The sequence below is a fragment of the Branchiostoma floridae genome, chromosome 13 (assembly GCF_000003815.2).
Source record: "Branchiostoma floridae strain S238N-H82 chromosome 13, Bfl_VNyyK, whole genome shotgun sequence".
Lineage (NCBI taxonomy): Eukaryota > Metazoa > Chordata > Leptocardii > Amphioxiformes > Branchiostomatidae > Branchiostoma > Branchiostoma floridae.
This window is the reverse complement of record NC_049991.1, coordinates 16,012,213-16,035,237: the sequence shown is the minus strand read 5'-3', so window position 1 is coordinate 16,035,237 and position 23,025 is coordinate 16,012,213. Positions and strand designations below refer to the sequence as shown.

Below are 23,025 nucleotides of genomic sequence, written 5' to 3'. Positions count from 1 at the left end.
AGTAGAGTTTTTTACTACTTATTATTTCCTACATGTAGTACAATTAGTGCTAAATTGACGAGGACTGATCTGGTGAATAAAGTCTAAAATGGAAACAATCTTAGAATCAAAAGAATTTTTTTAATTTTCATAAATGCTACAATAGAGTATGATGGTTGATGTTGTAATATAAAGAGTACAATTCCGTTAAATAAACTTTTATTACAATTTGATTTTGACTGTAACTTTCATCAATGTTGTCCAGACTTTAAAACTGCAGCTCATCACTGACATGCCATTCACCACACCAGCATCCTTACAGATATTGCACATTGTCGGTGGTAATGTTAAAGAAACAGAAATCAATGACTCTTCAACCACATGACCCGTCCTTCCAGCCATCTCTCCATCTCTCATCCACCTTGGAACAGTCAAACTCAGGCTTCCCGATCCTCCTGCTGACATTGTTGTGTTCCTCACACATCCACTGGGAGAGGTGGTGGCGACTGGCCACATTAGGGGGGTTGCTTTTCAACCTGGGGAAACAGTTAAGGAACACAAGGTAATGATATGCATAGGCTGATAAGGATTCATTGATCGAAAGTCATCAAATCAAATCTTTAAAGTCCAAGTCAGCTACTTACAAACAGTTCTAACAAGGTCTTTAAAAACTTATTTCTAGCGATGTATTATGAATAGGCTGATAGAGATTTATCGGTTGAAATAGGTAAGTCTGCAAAATAGAAACTTAATGTAAAAAGTACTTTATGCAGTGCATCAATTACCGTACATACAATGATACATTTTGCTAAGAATATTGCCACCTTTCCTGCATATTAGCAATATTGCTACTAGTCCACGTAAGAGTACAGTCAAACCTGTATTAGCGGCCACCTTTGCATAACGGCCACCTGCCCATAGTGGCCACTTTTTGTCGGTCCCTTGGATTCGTAATGATTAAGAAATAGGCTTAGCGGCCACCTGTCCAACGCGGCCACGGCCACACTATTTCCGGTCCCGCAGGTACAAAAACACTGCCAATTACGGCCACGCGGACCGCTGATCTATGTTTCGGCACGCGTTCGGCCATATACAGCTGCCGTATCGTCACCCTACGCCGGATTTAAAACCTCTTTGATTTATTTTCAAAACAAAACTTCGTAAACTGGCGCTACCCATACCCGCCGACAAGCGAGGTCATATAAGGTCAATAGACGACACCAATATTACAGAGGTAAATTGCGTTAAAGTTACGTTCTAATACACTATCGCTTAGGTTAATTTTTATCACAAAAACTTTCTAAATGAATTGTTACAAAGACAAAATGATATGAACTTCAGACTATGGTGGATTTTATTCTTACATTTATTAAGAGATAAGTCTAAAATGACGAGACTTTTCTTGTGAGTACCACATTAGCATAATTGGCGAACCTGACGTGTGAACGCGGGAGGGAACACACGGACGGCGAAGTATCAAAGGATACAAGACGAAAGATCAAAGAAATATGACGATACCGGTCTCTTCAGACAATATCAACTGTAGAACATTTAAAACTTTTTATAGCATTTGTTTTCTTAATACATATAGTGTAAAATCATTGCAGTACATGCACAGTACTGTATTATGTGAATAAAGATCAGTGGGTACTAAAACCATGTGTAACTTATTGCTTGTGGTCAATTAATTAGCATATTCTCTATAGTGGCCACCTCTCTATAGTGGCCAATTTTGACCAGTCCCTTGAGTGGCCGCTATAGACAGGTTTGACTGTATATCATTTTCCTCTGCACTGTATTCATTCACCTTCCCCTGTAAAGCCACAATGACCACCTTAATAGTAATAAAATGCCACAAATCTTTTTTTTTAAAGCATCTGACAGTACAATATTTACCTTTCCCTGAAGTCTGTTGCACACTCCTCACATGGGAAGAACTTGGAGAAGAGGTGGATGAACTGTGACATCTCCTGTTGCTGTGTGTGGGAGGGTTTATCAGGGTAGTAAGCAGCCATAGTGTGCATGAAGGACCAGGTGTTCCTACCCAGCTCATCTCTGTCCAGGGGACACTCAGGGTCTTTCTCATCGTCCTCTTCACTGGTTTTCTGTGGAATGATGCAAGTTGGCTCTTTACGAATGACTCATTTAATTTTATGCATTTTGAGGTTCATGGGGAAACCCTTTGTAACCATTTTGCAAATATTAGAATGCATGCGTCTACATTCCCTTAGGCTTGGTATGATTATGCAAGGTAACTCTCAAGGTAATACATCAAGATATTAAACTCCCTGTTTTGCTTATCATGTGTATTACGCAATACCTAAACGTAGTTACACACATTGGTTTTACAAATTATACAGAGACACATTTATCTCTGGAAAGATAACATGGATGAATTATTTCATAGCTACGCAAGTTTTGCACAAATCGTGCAAAACATGTCATCTCTGTTTTGCGCGAAACAAATTGCTCCTAAATCCTTGCGTAAGTCAGTGTTGCCAGAATTTATGTTGACAGAACAACCGACCGTCGTACCTGCGGCTTACTTTGTGTGGGCGGCGTTTTCCCCTGCATCCTCATCCAGGTCCTAAAATCAGTACAGGTCCGACAGTGTTTCTCATGACCACCTTCCGCACCTACACCTGCAGCTGTGTCTTGTTTGTTTCGCGAGGAATCGCTGGAAGAACTGCTTGGGAACATCCCGGGAAAATTTGGCATGGGCGCCGCCATCTTTTCAAATAAACCGCTTTGAATGATGGGACTTATACTTGGAGAAAATATTGTTTTTGGAAAAACAAATCATTTCCGATTACTCAAATGGTACGATTAAAAAGCTACATAGAATGGTGAATTTACACAAATACGAGAGGTTGAATTATTTGGTCATTGAGGGAGACAGCTTGCAAGTGCTACAGTGACTCAGGTCAAAGGTTACAGGGACAGAGAGGACCGAAGATGCCTATGTTTGGGAAAAAAAGTAAGAAAACTCCTTTACTTCGAGATGTGGGTCGTTAAGCGACTGTTGATGTACGCCAGAATAATTGTGGTACCTTATGGCCTCCTTTATTGCCCCATAGATGATAGCATTTACTCGTAGATCATCATGGAACATTGTAAATGTTTGAAGGACAAAATCTGGGGAGGGGGGCAGTTCAGTAATCTCCAAGCAAATCCTGCAATGGCATAAGATAGTACCAAGCTGGCCAAGGAGTGTTGTCAACCAAGAGGTGTCCATTTGTCACGTAGCCACAAACACTCCTAAGCCGGCTTCACTCCTCTGCTATCTTTTGATACTATCTTATGCTGCCGTAGGATCTGCTTGGAGATTACTAGTAGCAGTATAGAGCTATAATTTTTTTACACAAGGTAGTAAGATAAAGAATTTCAAATCTGTTGCATAAATCATGTCAACTCACATTTACTTTTGATATTTATGACATTCAAATATAAATGTATCATACTCTACTCACATGTCACATGATGTGTAACCATTGGTATAACCAAGTTTGAATCCATATGCAGTTGTAATAGTAGCATCAAATTTAAATATGCTTAAGTGTAACAACTGACTGACTATGACATTATCTTTTACAAGCACTCTTCCAGTGGTTTCGATTTGCATGGGAGAAGGAACCTGTGATAGTTGCAGCCTGTGTGGTTGGACTACTCCGTAAGTTGTTTTGTGTGTGTGTGTGTCTGTGTGCCATAAATTACTAGCCAGAGTACCATCCTTCATAGTGCTTATCCATGGGTAGCAACTAGCAATTTACCGCCGGTAACAATGGAGGATAGTACTCAGGCTAATAAATTAAGTTTCAAATCTAGGTGTATTCCTGTGTTAACTTACACGAGTCCATATTCAGCATTTAGCCATTTACTATTCCACTAGACTAAGTCTATTATTGGGTGCTAGTTTCTGCTGGATTCAAATTCGTGCTAATGTGTAGTCTCTCACGGCTTTTATCCTTGGTATCTTGAGTTTTCATGAGCTAAGTGACAGTCTGTGTGTTTTCTCAATGTGCTGGGAGAAGATATTATACATCTGTGTGTTGATTTCCTAGAGATAGGGGTGAGTACCAGTACAGAGAATACAGGTACAAGTACAGTCCAGGTCCAGAGGATCAGGTCCGAACCTGAACCTAATTATCTGTGAATACTGACTTAGAATTATACTCAAAATAATGGTCCATTTTGCTACAAAGGATTCTGTTTGGTGGAGTATGTGACGTCCAATCGTGTTTTAAAATCCTACGTTCATGTCAAAAACACTAACTGCCTCTGTTTTAGACCAAGTTTGACTATCAACTCTCCTCAACTTCGCTCTTGTTATTTTAGCCCCTTTCTAAATTCTAATTGGTCCAAAATCCGGTCCACTGATTTTTTCTGGTACATTTTTTTCTGGACTGGTCCAACAACCCCTACCTAGACATGCAACTGTGAATAACATCTTTTCACCTTTGTTTGCTTGGCCACAGCACCCCTTGGTGTATTCTTCATGCCTGAGAGTTGGAAAGACGATGTCGCAAGAAGACAACGCATGGTCACAACAAGATATCCAGGTACATGTCTTGTATTGTGCTAAGCAGCTTCATGTCATACATTGGCCACGATATTGTTTGATACGGCTGTGCCAATTTTATACTGTGTCTGTAGTGCAAAGTAGGAACAGAAATTGCTTTTGTTGCCCTGAGGAAGGTGACAGATGGTCACGAAAATGTTTGTTGCTGTAAACATATGCTATGAGTAAAGAACTCTGTTACTCAGTCCTTTACCAACCTGATAGAAGTATTTGCTGAGTACAACAGACTAAGTGCTTTTTTTTATCTCTGCAGTTCCAGTGAGGGACGAAGGTGATGAGTAGCGAAGCGTAGTGATGCCCCCTGGCTGCACAACATCCGTACTGCACCTGTGACCTCACCATGTGTTTACCACCTATCAACAACAACATATTATGATGCTGTATATAATACTGTAGCCTTGGTAGAAACATTGCAGCTCTCTGTTATTAGCAGGACTTTTATTGCTCTGGTTCCTGAGTTTGCCATCCTACTAGAAACTGTCAAACCTAATGAGTGAAAATTTATTGTCCTCTTAAGAAATGTAATAAAGCAAGTATTGAAAACTGATGAATGTCCATTGGAGTCATTAATACATGCATTTGTTTGTATACAGTTGACAAATGGGGTGATTAAGACTGCCCTGGTCATACACTACGCATAAATCTAAGAGGAGCACTGGTAGATAAAACCAGTAAGGTCTAATAGAAAAGTAGCAAGAGCACACTTTATCTTAATGTCGTATGTTTGCCTCATAGAAAATTCCATTCACACATATGTACACAATCCCCAGCCATACCAGGTTTATGACCAAACATCCGTCACTGCACACTATGCAGTAGGGTCATGGATTGACTAGGAACAACTTTTGTTGGGGTAGGGATGAAAATATTGATAATGTTTCTAATGTACAAACATGAGACAACACACAGATGTACAGTATACTGTACACATCTTTCCTAGTTCCCTCCTTTTGCTCATGTTTACATGAATGCTATATTCCAATCTAACCTACCTAGCACATAAACTACATGTACCTTGATTGACTGCATTTGGGTAGTTTTATGTAAAGCTAGTACAAGGGCATTTCAGTAACCAGATCATGTAGATGCAAAGGAGACAATGTTGTTGTGGAACATCTTGTTTTTAATCTGTATGACATCGTTGGACTATACACATAATTTACATCATCACTATAAAAATACATCATCCACATATTGTTGGTCCCCCACCTCATGAAGACTTTCACATCATTCTGAAAATAATCTAAAGGGTGTCCACTAGAATCACCAATACTTATGTGCACAAAATATCAGGCTTGTGTCCATGTACATGAATATTGATTATTGGTATCATTATGACTTTACAACATAGGATGTCAGCTTTCCAATTAAGTTGAATTAAGTGAATACACATGGCACTGCCACATACCACTGTCTTCTACAATATCAAAAGCAACATGTAACATGTATGAATGTCTTCATCGGTTTGTCTGTACATGTATTCTGAGTCAATTCTAACTCTGTGTTAAGAACATCTTACCTATGTTTGCAAATAGTTTTTTTTTCCTCTTGCTGCCATTATCAATGGGCGACATGATATAGAAGCAAGCCAGACACCTAGTGGTGTGTGACAGAAGATTCCATGCCTCTAGCTCTAACACAAAGTTAACCAAGCCTTGTATGACCTTTTGAGTGCACTACACTCAGACGTGAAAAGGGAAATTTACGACTCTTGGATATCCCTGGGTTGCATGCCACTACTCTTAGACATCTGGGGAAGGTCCATTTTTACTGCAAGGGCTAGTGTACGTCTTTGGACCATTCCAGCATGTTTATGAGAAATTGATTTTTTATTATGTCATCTGCAATTTTGTTTATTTCATTCAGTTTGTTGCCATCCTGATCATTCATTAGGCTTCAATCATTCTCAAGCTTCTCTTGTTTATCCTGTTTTTTTTACTCCCTTACTTTGTTGATAATTGAATGTATTTATGGCATGGCTACCATATTGCTGAACAGAATTTAGATTCGTTTTAACCTTCTTGGATACATTTAAGCAGTGAATATAGATATTGGCTAAATGGCCATTTAGGATAATATACTGAAGTAATGTATTAGTGATTGCTTTATGTAATAATTTTGTATTTCATTCCCAATGTTAACCCTCAACAATATCTAGTTGGGTAACTTTGGCTGATTTCACAGCCAAACAAATCAATAGATGAAAATAATAAATGAGATAATGATACAAACTCCATGCCATATCTATTTATTAGAACCTTTACACCACTTGGCTTCAGAATAGACGTCGAGATCCTTCTAAAAAGGGTGGACACATTTGCAGCGCATATCTGGGCATTCTCCTACAGCAGAGATTGATCTGTGTTGTAGAAACCCCTTGGCTCAGAAGGAGTATGTCACGACGCAGGTCCCTCAGCGTAGAGAGAATGATATCGGGGCCACCATACCCATTACACATGTATAATATGGCTCTGTTGTCGCCTCCCCAGGCGCATAACGTACATTAGGCCAGACTTCAGATTCGATTCACTTGAGTGATGGCTATAGCAACAGCATGTCTAGACGCATGGTATTAGCTACTTTGGAATTGATTTTCTTTAAAGCACTGTCTTCATTTTTTTGTTTCTTCTTCCTTTTTTGAGGCTACCAACTTCAATTTGCTGAAGACTTTTGTAGCCTATATAGGAAAGTCGTGTTAAGTGCCTTTCCCAAGGGCACAAGATCGGTGACACGTCGGGGTTTGAACTCAGGATCTTCTGGACTTGAGTCAAACGTGCTGACAATTGCGCCACGCGGTCCCACATTTGTACCACGTTTAGTTATAACTCAATATAGAATTGATGTGATTCTGTCATTTACGTGACTGTTAACATTTTAAAACCTACACATTTTTGATAGTAAAGAAGTTCCTACTCTTCAAGGTGTGAACATTTTGCCTGAAACTCTCGCAATCTATTCAAAACATGAGGTATGTAATTGACTGTAATATTGAATTTAGTGAATATTACTTTCCTATTGGACAATCCAAAATTGTTGTCAGATCTTCTGCATTTCAACACATAGGGTATAAAACCAGTTTGTACCAGATCTCTAGCTAGCTTCAGTGTCGCTTACTAAAGACAGTGGATGCTTTTGGGCGATACTTCCACTATTCTAGCCGGCATCTAATCGTGCCCTCGTAAGTCTAGAATTTTCAATGAATGTACCAAACATCGTAGGTAAAGGTACGCAATTAACTGGATGGGCAGTTATGACGCTGTCGCTAGTGCAGCTATAACGTTGAACCAGGTGTATTTTACTTAACTTTGGTCCTTGGTTGATACTGTTACGCATATATTTGAAGTGTGACTTGATTTCCTAGCATCATCTTCCACTTCGCCTACCAAAAATCATATTTCTCTCGGGAAACAAGATGGTTGTCTGTCATAAAAGCCTTTCTGTGATATTGGAGCTTTCTTTTACACAATTAGTACTGTCTCTCAGAAACCTTCCTCAGAAAGCTCCTATCTCCTACCATCCTGACGAAATTGTTTTCTGAAAAAAGCCTCTCTGATTAAAATATCTTCCGGTAAGTTTAACTTGGTATCGTTGGAAAGGTCCCTTGGTACGTAACTGTAATCCGCAAAAGTTCTGTAAATAGCACTGTACGAAATGAGACTGCCCTACCAAGGAGCTTTTCTTCAAAAGCTCCTTGGCTCTACCGATGATAATCCTGATGATTGCACTGGATCTTACTCCTTGTATGTCACAGTCCAGCACCCTAAAGGCTGGCGTCTTGTCCTGCCGAACGTCTTATGTTTTGCTGTTCTTCTTCGACGACTTGAGACCCTTAAACTTTGACTTTGGCTGGAAAAGAAAAATATATAGAATGTTCAATTCGGAATGAAGAAACTATTATCTATAAACTAACAGTAGCTTATAATGTTTTTGTTGTTGATCCCTTTAGATAATAGCCATCAAGGTGCACTCTCACCGGACGTGGGGCACGCTTGCGGCATTGCTGGGTTTGAAAGATGCTCAACGAATTTCAGAGATAAAGAACGAATTTTCGCAAGCGTGCCCCGCGCCCGGTGAGAGTGCACCTTTAGATAGAATAAGCTTAAGTTGCAATCATCTTTTGCTTTGGTAATAAATAGAAATAAAAACAATACACATAAAAAACAGATCATGTTTTTATCGCCGTCAGCATGTCAAATTAACTAGAGAACAAACATGCATTTAGTATTCCAACTAATGCAAAGTCATCTCTGGTTTAGGCCTCCGCATAAATCTATGGATTGCGATCGAAGAGTTCTCATTCTGTGAACATGTCTGCATATCCGTTGGGGTTGAACGTAGAATGTTTAGTACATTCACAGACTTGTATCAGACCCCCTTTTCCTCCTCAGAGCGCAGGTATTCCCCTTGTTAATACGGATGATATCAATACGAGCATAAAGGAAGGTGATTGTGATTACGATGACGTCAAACGTACGTAGATCAAACCACAGGGGGGATGTACAGGGGCATGCTTGGCCGCTTCATTGTTGTAGCTAACCGTTTTCTCTTGATTAAATCGTCACCGGATACATGATGAGATTTTCCAATGGGAGCGGATTCGTGACGTTGTAATCATCAGCCGTATTTGTGTTGGTGCGCGCGTGATGTACGACTACCCCAGGCAGGCGTGAGCAGCATTGACAGTCAGGTATAAGAGAGGCACTGGATCAAATCGTAGGGCCATGGCTCACCCTGATATCATTCTTGAAGCTTGAAGAAGTTGATTTTTAAATGAAAACAAACGGCTTTCGTCTACTTCTGAAGTTGAACCACATCTTAAAGTTGAACCACAACCACATCACATTCAAGACTGTATCCAGCCAAACCAATGTTATTCCACACTGAGAAAAATGTGGTTGCATGTGATAAGCAATGATTGCGAAAGCTACTTGCGTATCTAATATTCAATAGGTGTCGCAGAGAGTCCTGCATTAATCCGCAACTAAACCCCCGTCCTACAGAATCAAATAGGATTTTACAACTTCAAACGATCACTCGGACGTAGACGCTGCAATCCATAGTCATAAATCGAGAAAACTCTAGAGCATCTGGATTAATTTGCCATCATAGTTGACAATGAGGTGCCTGACTCTGCATGGGGAATGGAGCCACAGTCTGAGCCTGCTATGGTGTTGTGACTTGAGGATGCTGTTACCTTCGTCAAGGTTATGGTTTGGGTGCCGTATAATCGTGAGTGCAACAGCACAACAGCATAAATCGAAAAGCTGTAATAGATCCGTATGATATGTAGTAGGTGGGTAGAGGTAGGGAAGACTTAGCTCTATGGGAAGACGAAGGTCAACCTTGATAATGGGATTCCAAGCGGCTTGCTACAGTGCTGATGTATAACTTCTGATTTTGATATCTCGTGCTCTGGACATGGTATGGTCATGATTATTTGTTGACAGAGAAGTTTTGATGTTAGAGAAAGGCGGTTTAGGTTTGGGACCCCTTGTCCTGGAACTGCAGGGGTGTTTTTATTAGATTTTTGAAAAAGATAAGAAAGCGTTGTTCTTTGTGAGCATCACCTTCCTCCTACAATCTGGTTAGCCACAGAAGTCGTGACGTTCTTCTCGATAGATCAAAAGACATGCAAATAAAAGTCATTGTATAATTTAGTCGGAGCCACAGCTGCTAAATAATTTTGATTGACATTCACTTAAAACAGCGCAATATGGAGGTACTTAGCAATATGGTAGTACTTACTGTGTGGGGAAAAGAACTGCTTCGAAAGTGAAGTAATCGTCAATTTCCCCTGCTGTGTACCCAGCTGTACTGAGATAATCAGCGACAAAAACTGTGACGGAGGTGATTATAGCTAACGCATGCTATGAAGAAGATCTAGCCTTGTTAACTTTTGTCCACTCCCTTAAAGGGGCATTCCACTCCAGAAGCGGGTATCATAATTCATTAGAGAATAAATTGTTATGCTTGAATCAAGTTTGTTTTGTCAAATGTACCATGAGTTGAAGCCTGAACGCAGGGCGTGCATTATAGGGATCGACTTCTTGAATTCCCCGCTAGTCCCTTACCAACAATCCCAGAATTCAATGCGCATGGTGTGTTACGGACGGGCTGGATCGACAAAGCCGCCAAGGACTCTTCCAGTTGAAAAGGTTGGTACTGGCATAAATTTCGATGTTAGATGCTCAGAATTGCTTTTAGGGCTAGACTAAATATGTGTGCACAACCTCTATCAGAACTGGTAGGCAAACGCGTTCCAATCATTATTTGCGGGCCATTCTGCAGCGATCTGCCAATATGTAGATAGTCATTTTTAGATAGCAGAATGGTCCGTAAAAAGTTGCCAAATTTCTGTATTCCGAGGTTCGCTGAGCATCAGACTTTTTGTGTACCTTCCTAAATGTCCGATAGTAATTTTACCGTTTTCGGTTTGCTCTCACTCACTCAGCGTACCGAGATATTGGGCCCGAAACTGACCATGAAAGTAGCGTGTTTACTGTTAGCGGCGTCATTTTTAGCCTCCACCAGGCCTTGCTACGGGGGTGCGTGGATCGTACAATTCGGGAAAAAAATCGGGAAGTCGGGCCAAGGGAATCAGTCCAGATTCACATTTCCCCTCCACGGCCGACCAACCTCTCTGGTAGCAAACCCTTGCCTTTGGCAAATTATTCTCCTTATGAAACCAGCGTAGTCAGTCTGGTATTGAGGCTATCCATTTTTTGTTTTGACATACGTCACATGCACGTGTATGGCGACAAGCGACTACTTTCAGCTCTCACTACAGTGCTAAAATCTCTGCATCTCGGAAAGCTAAGGTCTTCAAACGTTTTGTGTACATTCCTTAACTGTTTGATAGTAACTCGACTGCTTTCGTTAAATTTGTAGTTATACCGTTTACGAGAAATTGGGCCTGAAATTGACCTTGCATTCAGAGTGTTTTCGGCTAGCGACGCCATTTTTTGTTGACATGTGATGACCTAGTTTACTACAGTGATAATATCTCTGCATCCTGAAAAGCTAAGGTCTTCAAACTTTTTATGTGCATTCCTAAATGTTTGATAGTGACTCGACTACTTTTGTTAAGCTCGTAGTTATACAGTTTACGAGAAATCGGGCCCCAAAATCGGCCTTGCATTCAGAAGTGTTCACGGCCACGCCATTTTTGTTGACATACGATTACCAAACTTTTACATTGTATTCAAGTGCTAACATCTCTGTATTCCCCAAAACTACGGTCTTCAAACTTTTTGTGTACATTCCAAAATGTCTGGTAGTCACTCGACTGCCTGTAGTTGTACAATTTACAAGAAATTGTTCCCAAGGTTGGCTAAGAATAGATAGCAGACACCACCGGAAGTGCAGGATTTGCAGAATTCCATAGCATGCAATAATGTCATAGAGTTCCATGTCTTTAAAATTATGCATGAACTGGTGCATAACTGCCACTTCTGTTTTTGTTTGATAGAAAAGAGAAGGACGTGGTCGAGGAAAAGCCCAAGTCAAAAGGTAATTAATTTTTAATTTCATTACTAGTAGAAAAGTGTCCTCCGTGCCTACTTACATGTATGTATATTTATTTCTTAAAATGACAACACTGGACTGGATTTGTCAAGGGACATGATATGTTTGGTATTAAAGATTACTTGTTCTGGTAAAAAAGATTGACAGACAGATTTGGGCTAATGGACTAGGCACTGGTATACCTTAAAGTCAAACCAAAATATTTATTGCACTAACAGATTTTGTAGTGCATGCCAAATTTAATCATTATCATGACAAGCTTATAATTGCTTCTTTCCTGGGAGGGACTCTGAAATTAATATAAGAAATGTTCTCTGTTTTGGCATGTAAAAGAATATGTGGCTACTATACTGTATAGTAGCTAGTGTAAATCTATATTTAAAACCTTTCAAATATCCAATTTAAGAATTATAGTCAGTACAGTAATATATATTGGGTGCAGAAATGTGCTAAGCACTGTTATAAGTGATATATTCTTTTGTAGGCAGCCCAGAAGCCATTCTTGCTTGCTTGCATGCTTGATGGATGTTATATTCAGAAAAGCCATCTTGGAGTTGGGTGATGTTGTAATACTAAGATCATACTAATAGTTCATGTATGGTCGATTTCAGCAAAAGGTTGACATGGAAGAGTCAGTTTTTGCATGGAAAGGGAGATGGAGTTTGTAAATTTCAGCCTCTCTTGTTATTCATGATTGTCATTTTTAACATAGATGCAAATGTGGCCTAGTATTATTTTGTCATCAATGAATATCTTAATCACAAGCACATTGTTGACTTCAGAATATATTCTTTGCAGTTGACCTAAGGCAGCGGTTGGACTATGTACAGTAAGAGGCTAGGAGACTATGTGGTCAAAAACATCTATGAGAAGAAACAGGACTACACGTTCAAAAAGAAAGGTGTTGAAGGCTGTCATACACAGGCGTCGGGAGTTTTGTGGTGGCTAGGTGCTCCAAAAGCCTGACTTTCCAGGCCAGACAATAAAACTGCAATTGCACAGTACCGTTCAAGGTTTACAGGCTAGTAAACGAGTCTCGTTTGGAACTCTACTGTTTTCATGGTCATGTTTTCTCATTTTTGTTATGTTTTTTTTAGCATACATGCTTTATATGACAAAACTACATGTAGTTTCTGTTTTGAACGTTTCAAAACTGCTGCTCCTATTTCTCTTAGACACAAGAGATGTGAAAATATAAATATTAATTCATGAACATGCAAATTGAACATGTTGGCAGTAGCCCATATACTTCAGGTTAAATCCAGGTAGATCCTGATATACTGATTTTATATGACAGGCTATATTATTATGTTAATAAGGACAAGTTCCCATTGTATATCCAGTGGATCATTTTATTCATAAATATCCTGCCTACATATGTCAGAAACAAATGCTGTTTTACAACAATATATGTGTGTCCACCAAAGTTTTCCCTGCCTATTTTTGAAAATTACAGAGAAATGTAATTGTATATTGATATAATATACATGTCTTTCTTGCTGTATATCTAGTTCAAAGGAATATGAAAATAAGGATACTTAATATGTTCAAGGTTTCTATTTGGCCTGTTGTATAAACCATGAATAGGTAGATAAATTTATACAGGTGAGGTAGATAGATGTCCGCATTTGGTTGAATGCACCTGTTATAGTGCAAATAATGTGGAAACTGTGTAACACTGTTATCAAGATTGTTTTATTTTAGCAGTAAAGCCTCACCCTAATTCTAATTCTAACCCCAAGCTTAACAAGAATGGATAACCCTAACAGTAAAAAGTTAGTAGAATACAGATTTATAGATCACTCTCTGGTTTAACGTCAGATCAATTTAGCAATTGAACATGTGGTGGCGAAATATCTTAACAGGAAAATGTCCTATGTAATAGTCTCATCTTTAGAGGGATAAGTCTGTCTTATTTTGGTGACTGCACAGGCTGGAACCACGCGCCACACTGATCTCCCAAGATGATTCTTGTGGACCCAGCACGAAAACTGTCTGTACGCTGACAGTTGTAAGATTCTGGGAGAAACAAAAATGCATGTAAATTGTATTGTTATATTTTTTTTGTATTAAAAGATTGCAACAAGTACACTGCTTGCCATTTTGTTTCAATCTGGTTATTTTCAGATCTTGGTATTGCCCTAACAGCCCCCCCTCCAAACATTTCCAACTTTTCACACTAAATTGGTGGCACAAGTTATCACAAAACTGTCCATTTCTTCACACAAAAAGTACCGGAAACGAGGTTTAAAAACTTTTAGGTGCACAATATATCAGGTAATATACTGTAGTGAAAAAAGGTTCCTGAAAAATTTTAGTATGATTCATACTTACTAAGTTCAGAATGGTGCAGGTAAAATTTGTCTGGTGCAGGTAATTTCCAATGTTACCTGCACCAGTGCAGGTATACAAAAAAAACAGTATTTCGAGTTCTGCTAATAGATTTATATACAGGTCACAAATTCGACCACATGCGGCTATGTTTCCGTAAGCTCACCATCGTGCGACCCCACACACAGATCGTGCAAAATAAATGGAACAGAAACACAAAATCTACATTTACCTATTTCTCAATGGCTCCCTGACATCTTCCAGTCCAAGTCATTTTGTCACTGTAGATAATATAAGTGCAGTTTTCAGTGCAGACCTCATGAGACGGGATGGAATTCCTCAGGTGTAGCTTGACGCATTTCAGCTGGCTACGGCCGCTCCCGACGCCCATACCGCTGCGATCGGGGTTGCTGTGGTCCACGGGATCTGTCAGCTCACGAAGGTCGTGGCAACACATACACTCACACACTGTAGGCTGCAGTTGTAGTCATCGCATCTGCACCATATGCTTCTTGGCGCTAGCATGCATGCAACCCTCCGTCTCATCCCGGCCGTCTCATGCCGCCTCTGGTTGCGTGGCGGTCCCAGCAAAGGCTTCTGCAGGCTGATTGTTCTCATCGCTACTCTCCGACTCTCCAGAATCACGTTCAGGCTCATATGCGTATGGCATAATGTAGTCTGGGTCGAACTAGTCTGAGCCACGGCCGCCTGAGTCCGCCATGACACTTTGTCGTCTGCTTCGTGTTTTGATCTGTGCGGATGCCCATATTTGGAAAACCCGTGACGTCAGGTCAAAGCCGAGAATTGGAAGCGGTCCCGTATGGGGGTTCATAGGTTTAGAACAGTGTTTGGTCGAAAAGTCAGTCGTGGTGATTTAGTCAAAAGTCGGGTGCATTTGTATTCCGAAGAGTGTAATATATATGAGAAAAATACCCGTTTCATGAGTGGAATCCCCCTTTAATATGTCTATCTAAACTCACTCTCAACGATACCACTATAAAGGAGCACTTCCTGTACAGTCAGGTAACGCGACTTGTTCCTTTCTCCACTCAATGGTCACTCACCACGTAATAAGACCCGCAATTGCAAGCCACTCCATGATTACGGGTTATATGAATAGGACTGTAAAGTATATCTTCTCCCTAAGCCTGGATACATAATGATTGAGACCAGCGCTCACTAGCTCAGTTTGAGGGCTAACAGGCTCAACAGGGGAAGCGGGAGTTACGAAGGCTTCTCGGGATATTCGTTACCCCAGTTTGGCAGGAATGGTTTTTGACCCACTCACACCAGGCAGAAAGGACGCCATCTCTAATCTTTTCAATAAGTGTTGTGGGTTCCTCAACGCAATCGAGGTGTGCCTCTCCTCAATCAAACTTCACGCTCTGACAAATGAAACAGTTGCTGTCCAACACACCATTCCAACCACAGGATTACTTCGTGAGCTATCCCTTGCTGTTGCTGAGCATTATTGATCCACAGTTGGCTTGGACATCAGAGAGTCTCTCCGCACCCTAAGGTGAACAGGTTAAGGTTATCTCCGGCCATTTTTGATCGCTGGGCTGGAAGGCATATCCCTGGTGGCAAGATGTTAGCTCATCACAGGTTGGAAAATCCCATCACGTACCGTGGAGAGCCTGACAACATGTACGGTAGTCTACTGTTGAAGCTAGTGGAAGGGCGGTAGAGGGTACAAACTTCCGGTCATCTTTTAGCCATTACGTGAACTTTATGCAGCCAATCAATGGTGCGTGGGTCATTAAGCTATCAAATGAACATTGATGGGTCCGCACCCGGTCTGTGGGTCTGTATTCCAGTTCGGTGACCTGCACTTGAATTATTCTGTACCAGTGATCAGGAATTTTGTACAGCACATCAACGATTGGCTCAAAAAGTATAGGTAGTTCCGCCCCCTTTTGGAGGCATAGGGGCAGTGGGTAGTTAAACTATTGTGTCTAGGACAAGGTATTGGAAGAAGACCGGGTCCATCCCCCTCCTACCACTTCAGCCGATTGGGCAGGGGAGTCAGTCCACACTTTGGTGCAGGTCTCCCCTCCACGGCTGACCAACTCCTCTGGTAGCAAACCTCCCCTGGCAAATTATTCTCCCTATAATGGCCAGCGTAGTCAGTCTGGTACAGACTACCGTACCTTACCTTGTCCTTTAAGGCAATAGATTTGAGAATCTACTGGCCGACGGATGTCACCAGGCCCTTGTACTCACCGGTAAGATACTGAAGGAGCAGGTGAGGTTTTCGGACACTATCATCGCACCTCCCGCGTTGTCGAACTCGCCACAGTAGTTTGGAGCGCTGAATAATGTCACCAACTGCAATGTGGGTGGAAAAAGTACATATCTGAATCCTTACTTCAATTAGTTGAAGTGAAGTCATGAGTACAATCGCATCTGGCCGGAATCTTCTTCTGAAGTCATCAGTCCTGTAACATAATCTAACCCGGGAAACATTTTCTGCTAATAACGTAACTATACTTTCTGCCAGACGCACTTCAGGACTAAAGAAAAAGCATCAGAAAGTGGCCCAAGTAATTTAATATATCGTCGACGAAATTGGCCATACTTGACCTTGCACAACCTATTTGGCAAGTTCCATCCGTTTCAATTCCGGTCGTGGGCCAAGTGGGAGAGGAGATGAGAGTGAGAGATGAAAACGCAAATGTTGATCCGTACACTTCATCCAAGTGCCCATACTTCCTCGCGCGGACGTCACATCCCTCCTCACTCATGCACATTTATTCCAGCGTATTACATGCGTGCACGAGCTTATACATGAATCCTCATCAGGAAATGATGTCTACGTACGTCAAAACGGGGCAACCCAAAGTTAATGGCCATTTATACCTCTGTATTTGCGCACGCGTGTGGGCGATAAGTCGCTTTGTGACGTCGGGTGAGCCCACGAAGCTGACACTACAGTGCTATAGGGCACCATATTACACATAAACACGGGGATTAGGCCAATGTACTAGCGGGATACAGCCAAAACCTATGAGTTCACATCTTCTTTGACTTTGGCATTGATTTTGGCATTCTATATATAGTGTAACATTGGTATTAAGTTTTTTTCTCACGGACGGATATTGCGGAATGTCATCCTTATAATCAAATCAGCATGGCCTTATCTAGGCATAGAGACACCCATGGCCATGTCCCACTAATGCGCACACTCATACTGTCACACTTTTCCAGAAAGACTTTCTAACGTCAACATCAACGTCCATACCTTTCTCTTCTGGAAGAAAGCGTACCCGTCCTCCACGACCTGGTGCGCGCGCACGATCAGGCTGCAGTCGTGCTTCCTCAGGAAGTTCCTCACCACGTCCCCGCCAAACGTGTAGGACACGCCTCGGTCATTCTCACCCCACCCCGTGATGTCCTGCAGCGGGAACAATATAGTAATAGTAATAGTCATCATCATCATCATCGTTCGGCTGCAGCGCAGGCGACTGCAAGCTTTCCCCAGTTCCGCCTATCGGCAGCGAGCTGGCGAAGCTGCCTGGGGGTGATCTGGCCGTGATGATCTCCCATTAGCCGTTGGACGTACTGTAGATAAGTAGTAGGTTGGCGTCCCCGTCTACGTCTGCCATGAGGTGGAACGTAAAGTGCATACAGACTGACAGGCTCATCCTCAGGCATGCACAGAACGTGTCCGAGAAAGTTCAGCTGCCTCAGGCGCACGTGTGATAGCAATAGCAATAGCAATAGCAATAGCAATAGCAATAGCAATAGTAATAGTAATAATAAGCCTTTCCCCCTACGCAGGGACATCCAATGGCGAAACCGCCTGTCTGGATGTTCCCTGCTTTCTCAACTGTCAATCTTAGTTCCTGTGGGCGTTGCTACAAACCAGCTGTCAGCCAATCAGTTAATAGGCCTTTAAGTTTTCAAAAGAGATCTGGCATATATAAGGATAAGCACACTAATATTTTTGGGATAGCAGGGTACACCCAGACAGGCGGTTTCGCCGTTGGATGTCCCCGCATAGGAGGATATACGCCTTTATTTCACATTCATGTCCTAGCTATCGGGCTAAGTGCAGGCATATAAATACACATGATGACATTGAGATGGATTCTAAGACTTATCTAAAACATGGGATCTAAAACTACTTTAATACATTTGTTCGGCTTCTTCTCGTTTCTTAGTAATGTTAAAAATGTAGCTTGAGATGTGTTTATACATGTACAATATAGTGTGATCAAAACGCATGAGAAAAATTAATTTTTCAACACTAGACTAAGATCTGAAGTCTCCTAAAATATGACTAAAATATTTTCAGCGTTACTATATAAATTGCAATCTAATAGGAAGTGGAGTTCAATTCCATTTTATTTACTGTCAGACCTGTCTGTAGCGGTCGCCCAAGGGACTGACCAGGTGATAAATTGACCACGCGTATTTGATGTATATGTAGATAAAACTCAGGCCGTTAATCTATTTCTTATGTGCCCCTGGATACATAAAGAAACATCACAGGGTAGCCTCAACAATTTCGTAAGTTACGACCAAGATTATGCTTGGGTCCTTGATTCGTTTTTCATGTGCCACTGTGTACAAAAGGAGGCATAACAGAGCAGCCTCAAAAATATAACAACTTGCAACTAACACTAGATAGAATGTTGGCACGGATGTGGGACCTCATACTTGCTTCTAATACAAGTAGATGTTATATAACAGTATATGGTGAAAAGGCCAACAATATGCGTATGCAATCAGCGCAACACATAATGTAATACCGTTGTCGTTTAACACGGAATCAACAAGTATCTGGCCAGTGATACTTAGGAAAACCGAGTATTCAGTTCAGGGTATAAGCGTATATTGATTACACCCTGCGTCCGTAGTGAGACAGCTGTCCAGCTAGCTACTACTATCTTTCGAATCAGATCAGACTTCTCGGATGGATAAAGGGGAAGAATGCGTTTACATGATAGATGTTGCAAGGCTGTGTTGCTAGGCCCTTATCCCTTTTGGTTGAAGTAATCGATAACACATTTGTAAGGCAAAACTTACTTGAACTGTGCCAAACACTTTTATAGTTGTAAAGCACGACCCCACACACTGAAGCGTGTTGAAGGATACTTAAAAGAAGTGATGAGTATTCACGTCATGTCCCGAATGCTTCTATACCCACCTGCTCGAAACGATATCTTTTCAGCACCATGGTCAAGAACAGTCCGATAACTACAGAGCCGTGGCAGGTTGCTTTTAAACCACAAAATCAAAAGCCCCTCGTAGTCCAATTAATTTGCTCTCCGATCGTAAAAACGACACTTTTTTTCGTTTTGCAGACACATTTTCATGCTGAAGGATTTTTACGACATGAAAGTGGGGAGCCGCAAACTACTTGGGTGTCGTAAAACCCGTTCAGCATGAAAATGCGGCTGCGTATCTTGATCAATGCACACAGAGGAATTGCACCATTTATCATAGACGCTGCACATACTATTTTAGACTCTCTATCTTTCTCTCTCTATCTATAATGATATCATTGAACTTCAAGTGAGAATATCATCATTTATCATTATTTTGCCCAAGTCAAATTCCATTTGTATTGTCTGTGTCTCTGCCAGCTGGGCTGTGCGTACTGAACGGCCAAACCATGGTAAATAAATAAACAAACCAAAGCCTTATCAGAGCGGCCGATAAATCTAACCTGTCAAATGAGCAATAATACGAACGAACCTCGTCTGGATCTGACCACAGCAGGTCACACACGAGGCCATGGTCAGGCACGTCTAGAGGACGGTCAATCTCACGCAGCTGTGGGGGAGATAAAAACATACAGTCAAGCTTCAGATTTTTTTACAAAATCTTATCCAGTTGCATGAGTAATTGCTATTTAAATTTGGCATAAGCTTCAGATTTTCATGTGGCGCTACCAGGACTTCATGTCACAAACGATTCACATTATTTTGCATATTCATTTTGACCAATAAGGGAATCCTTAAATCTAGTCTTCTGGTGACAGTGGGGTGCTATCTCATTAATTCACTAGCAAGAGAATTCTTGTTTCTGTTACAATGAGTACTACGTCATTTATTACTTCAGAGTTGTCTATTATTAACACAACCAAGTAGGACAACTTAATCGCAACTTTTCCAGCGAGTCTGACGTACGATTCTTTTAAGAACTAATTAAATGTGATTGAAGATCAGGTCTACATATTTCAGAGATCCATAAGTTCACAATATGTGCATATAACGTTATCTACTGTAGAAAGTCGCTTCACAGCAAAGTTATACGTTGGCTTGATTAATTATATCTGACAGGGGTTTGCAGCTGTCTTTTCGGTACAATGGTTAAGTTTGGAGAAAAAAAGCAGTGTCGTGTGTGTCGACAAAAGATATGATAGTCAGGAGATGGTGGCAAACAGACCTGTCGCAAGTCGGCCAGGTCGGGAGAAAGGCCACCGTGTGTGCAGAAAATGGTCCCCTCCACCAGGGCAGCTGTTCACATATAGATACAATACACACTGTTAAAGTCACAAAATATAAACACTGATATGAAAGTAACACAGCATAAACACAAGACAAATCGGCATGATTTGGAGCCGACTTCTTTGAAAAATCGCATACTAGTAGTTTCTACCAAGACAAGAAACAAGGATGAAATTTTAACGAAAAAAAACGGTAAGGTTAAGTTCATGGGAATATGATCATTGGCACATCTGGGTTTCCATTGAACAGGAAAGAAACATTTTTTCAGTGCAGTCAAATGTCCTGATTTAATGTACGCCATATGTTCTTCAATCATGATGCCTACTATACGTCCTTGACAACCCTTTTCTGGTACCGCTATAGAATACCTAAAGTCAAAACATCCTGCTCTTGCGTCAAAACTCATGCTATGTCTTCCAGTGTGTCTTTTACCTACAGAAAGACTCATAAGTATATTATCTCGGCAATTGGTGGATGCAGACAAATACCGAGATACGTGACTGTATATTCATGTATCCGTACGTATAAAGAAGTACTGACCTATGGGCAAGCAGTTGAAGCAATCCGTGAAAGTTTTCCACAACTTGATGTTGTATCTTCTTTTGCATTCGTCGTAGAAGCCGTAAATCCTGGCAGTGGAAAATCAAGATGCGGGGATCAGACAGGATTTCGGGATAACAGGCAACAGTGCTCCCGTGAATAATGTCATGATCAGGCGGGTAAATGACCGAGTATCAAAGTTCTTAATCCACAATCAGAGAGTACTAGTTATACGACAGCCGGCGTGGGACGTGGTAATTTTCAAGCAGAAATCTGAGCGATTTTGGGGAGGCCGGAGAGGTAGCACTATAGAGGTCAAACCTAAAACCCGTAACACAACTTTACGTAATCCTAGCGCAATATCTTTGACTCCAACCAGGCAGATTTACCATTGGCATAAGATAGCTGGCTAAGGAGTGAAGCTGACCAAAGGGAGTCATCAGCCACTGGGAGCCAAACACATTAGGCCGGCTTCACTCCTCTTGCAGCTTTTGATACTATCTTATGCTACCGTAGGATCTGCTTGGAGATTAAATCCCGACTCCACTACGCTCGCATACTACCCCTCTGGGTAAAAACTAGCGGGGCTGAAAGTTGGATCCAAGCCTGAAAACTAACCAGGATGGTGTACAGGTGAGTTGTCATGCATGCGCTTCACTGCCCCCGCTCTAACGAGCCGATCGCGAGTCTCCGTTACACACAAAGTTGCTTCACGTATCACTGACCACTGATCACTGGCTCTTTTAACTTTCCCTTCGATCTGATCAAAACGGCATGAAATAAAATTGCTTGCCTGTGCACAGTTGGGTAGAAAAAAAACAAGGAAAATGTATATAAATGCGGGAATATTTTACAGGGACTTTTTGCTTGATGTAAACACCACAAAATTTAGGTACAAATGTTTATCCGCGATTTCGTCAAATTATAATTAGAACGTTGGCATCATGATTTCTTCAACTGGCAGAAAGCAACACTACAACAAGGATGTCTGTTCCCTAAACATTTCATCATCCTTTATTTTTGTATCCCTTGGCCCGCCCCCCCCCCCCCTCTACCATCCATTACTACCAGTTTGAAATTTACTCCTATACGATAATGATGATTGTCCAGAATCCAATGTTGTCCATAATCATTCATATATAATTGAAACAACGCATACTCCTTATACCCCATTGCATCATCATCAACCTAAGTCTAAGAATCATAAATTCAAATGTAGTACAGATAGAGTTGACATTATCCTTTTGCTTTACTTGGTCACCGACCTGTTGATACTGGCGCACTCATGGTTTCCCCTCAGGAGGAAGAAGTTGTTTGGATATTTGATCTTGTAGGCCAGCACCAGACAGATGGTCTCCAGCGAGCGTTTTCCTCTGCAAAATGAGTAAAAACATATTTTCTTCTGAGGATGTCATCCCGGGTGTATGAATTGAACTAGAGGGCATTGAAGTAAGTGCACATAGGGTGGACGCTCTTTCTTTGTTGAGTTTTTCCAATCAAAGTATCCATCAAGGTTGTTCTAATTCATGTGCACTTCTCTCGTTGACGGCTTTATCACACAAGAGAAAGAGAGAAATCTGTGTGTGTGTGTGTGTGAATGTGTGTGTGTGTGTG

At 41.2% G+C, this 23,025-nt stretch overlaps 2 protein-coding genes and 3 long non-coding RNA genes across 5 annotated transcripts in view; 2 read left to right on the top strand and 3 right to left on the bottom strand.

Moving 5' to 3' along the window:
* Positions 1 to 206: 206 nt before the first annotated feature.
* On the bottom strand, positions 207 to 2,787 carry LOC118428746 (FAD-linked sulfhydryl oxidase ALR-like). Its single transcript, XM_035838935.1, has 3 exons — positions 2,515 to 2,787; positions 1,876 to 2,084; positions 207 to 515 (listed from the first exon to the last, which is right to left on the bottom strand). Exons 1-3 carry the CDS (start codon positions 2,707 to 2,709, stop codon positions 353 to 355), a joined length of 567 nt encoding a protein of 188 aa, XP_035694828.1. The 5' UTR covers positions 2,710 to 2,787; the 3' UTR covers positions 207 to 352.
* A 54-nt stretch (positions 2,788 to 2,841) lies between these two features.
* On the top strand, positions 2,842 to 5,105 carry LOC118428753. Its single transcript, XR_004832683.1, has 4 exons — positions 2,842 to 2,956; positions 3,575 to 3,649; positions 4,455 to 4,538; positions 4,812 to 5,105. It is a non-coding gene; the product is annotated as an uncharacterized LOC118428753 (long non-coding RNA).
* Positions 5,106 to 7,362: 2,257 nt separating this feature from the next.
* LOC118428744 (serine/threonine-protein phosphatase alpha-2 isoform-like) overlaps positions 7,363 to 23,025 on the bottom strand; it is a 24,747-nt gene continuing 9,084 nt past the window's right edge. Inside the window, exons 3-9 of the mRNA XM_035838933.1 lie at positions 22,677 to 22,784; positions 21,412 to 21,500; positions 20,810 to 20,880; positions 20,117 to 20,194; positions 17,655 to 17,807; positions 16,637 to 16,741; positions 7,363 to 8,404 (exon numbers count right to left, since the gene is read on the bottom strand). Coding sequence (XP_035694826.1) covers positions 8,351 to 8,404; positions 16,637 to 16,741; positions 17,655 to 17,807; positions 20,117 to 20,194; positions 20,810 to 20,880; positions 21,412 to 21,500; positions 22,677 to 22,784 — 658 coding nt within the window. The 3' untranslated portion in view covers positions 7,363 to 8,350. The remainder of the gene's footprint in view (positions 8,405 to 16,636; positions 16,742 to 17,654; positions 17,808 to 20,116; positions 20,195 to 20,809; positions 20,881 to 21,411; positions 21,501 to 22,676; positions 22,785 to 23,025) is intronic.
* On the top strand, positions 10,602 to 12,905 carry LOC118428756. The gene is made up of 3 exons (XR_004832685.1): positions 10,602 to 10,713; positions 12,027 to 12,067; positions 12,881 to 12,905. It is a non-coding gene; the product is annotated as an uncharacterized LOC118428756 (long non-coding RNA).
* On the bottom strand, positions 13,414 to 15,352 carry LOC118428755. The gene is made up of 2 exons (XR_004832684.1): positions 14,646 to 15,352; positions 13,414 to 14,101 (listed from the first exon to the last, which is right to left on the bottom strand). It is a non-coding gene; the product is annotated as an uncharacterized LOC118428755 (long non-coding RNA).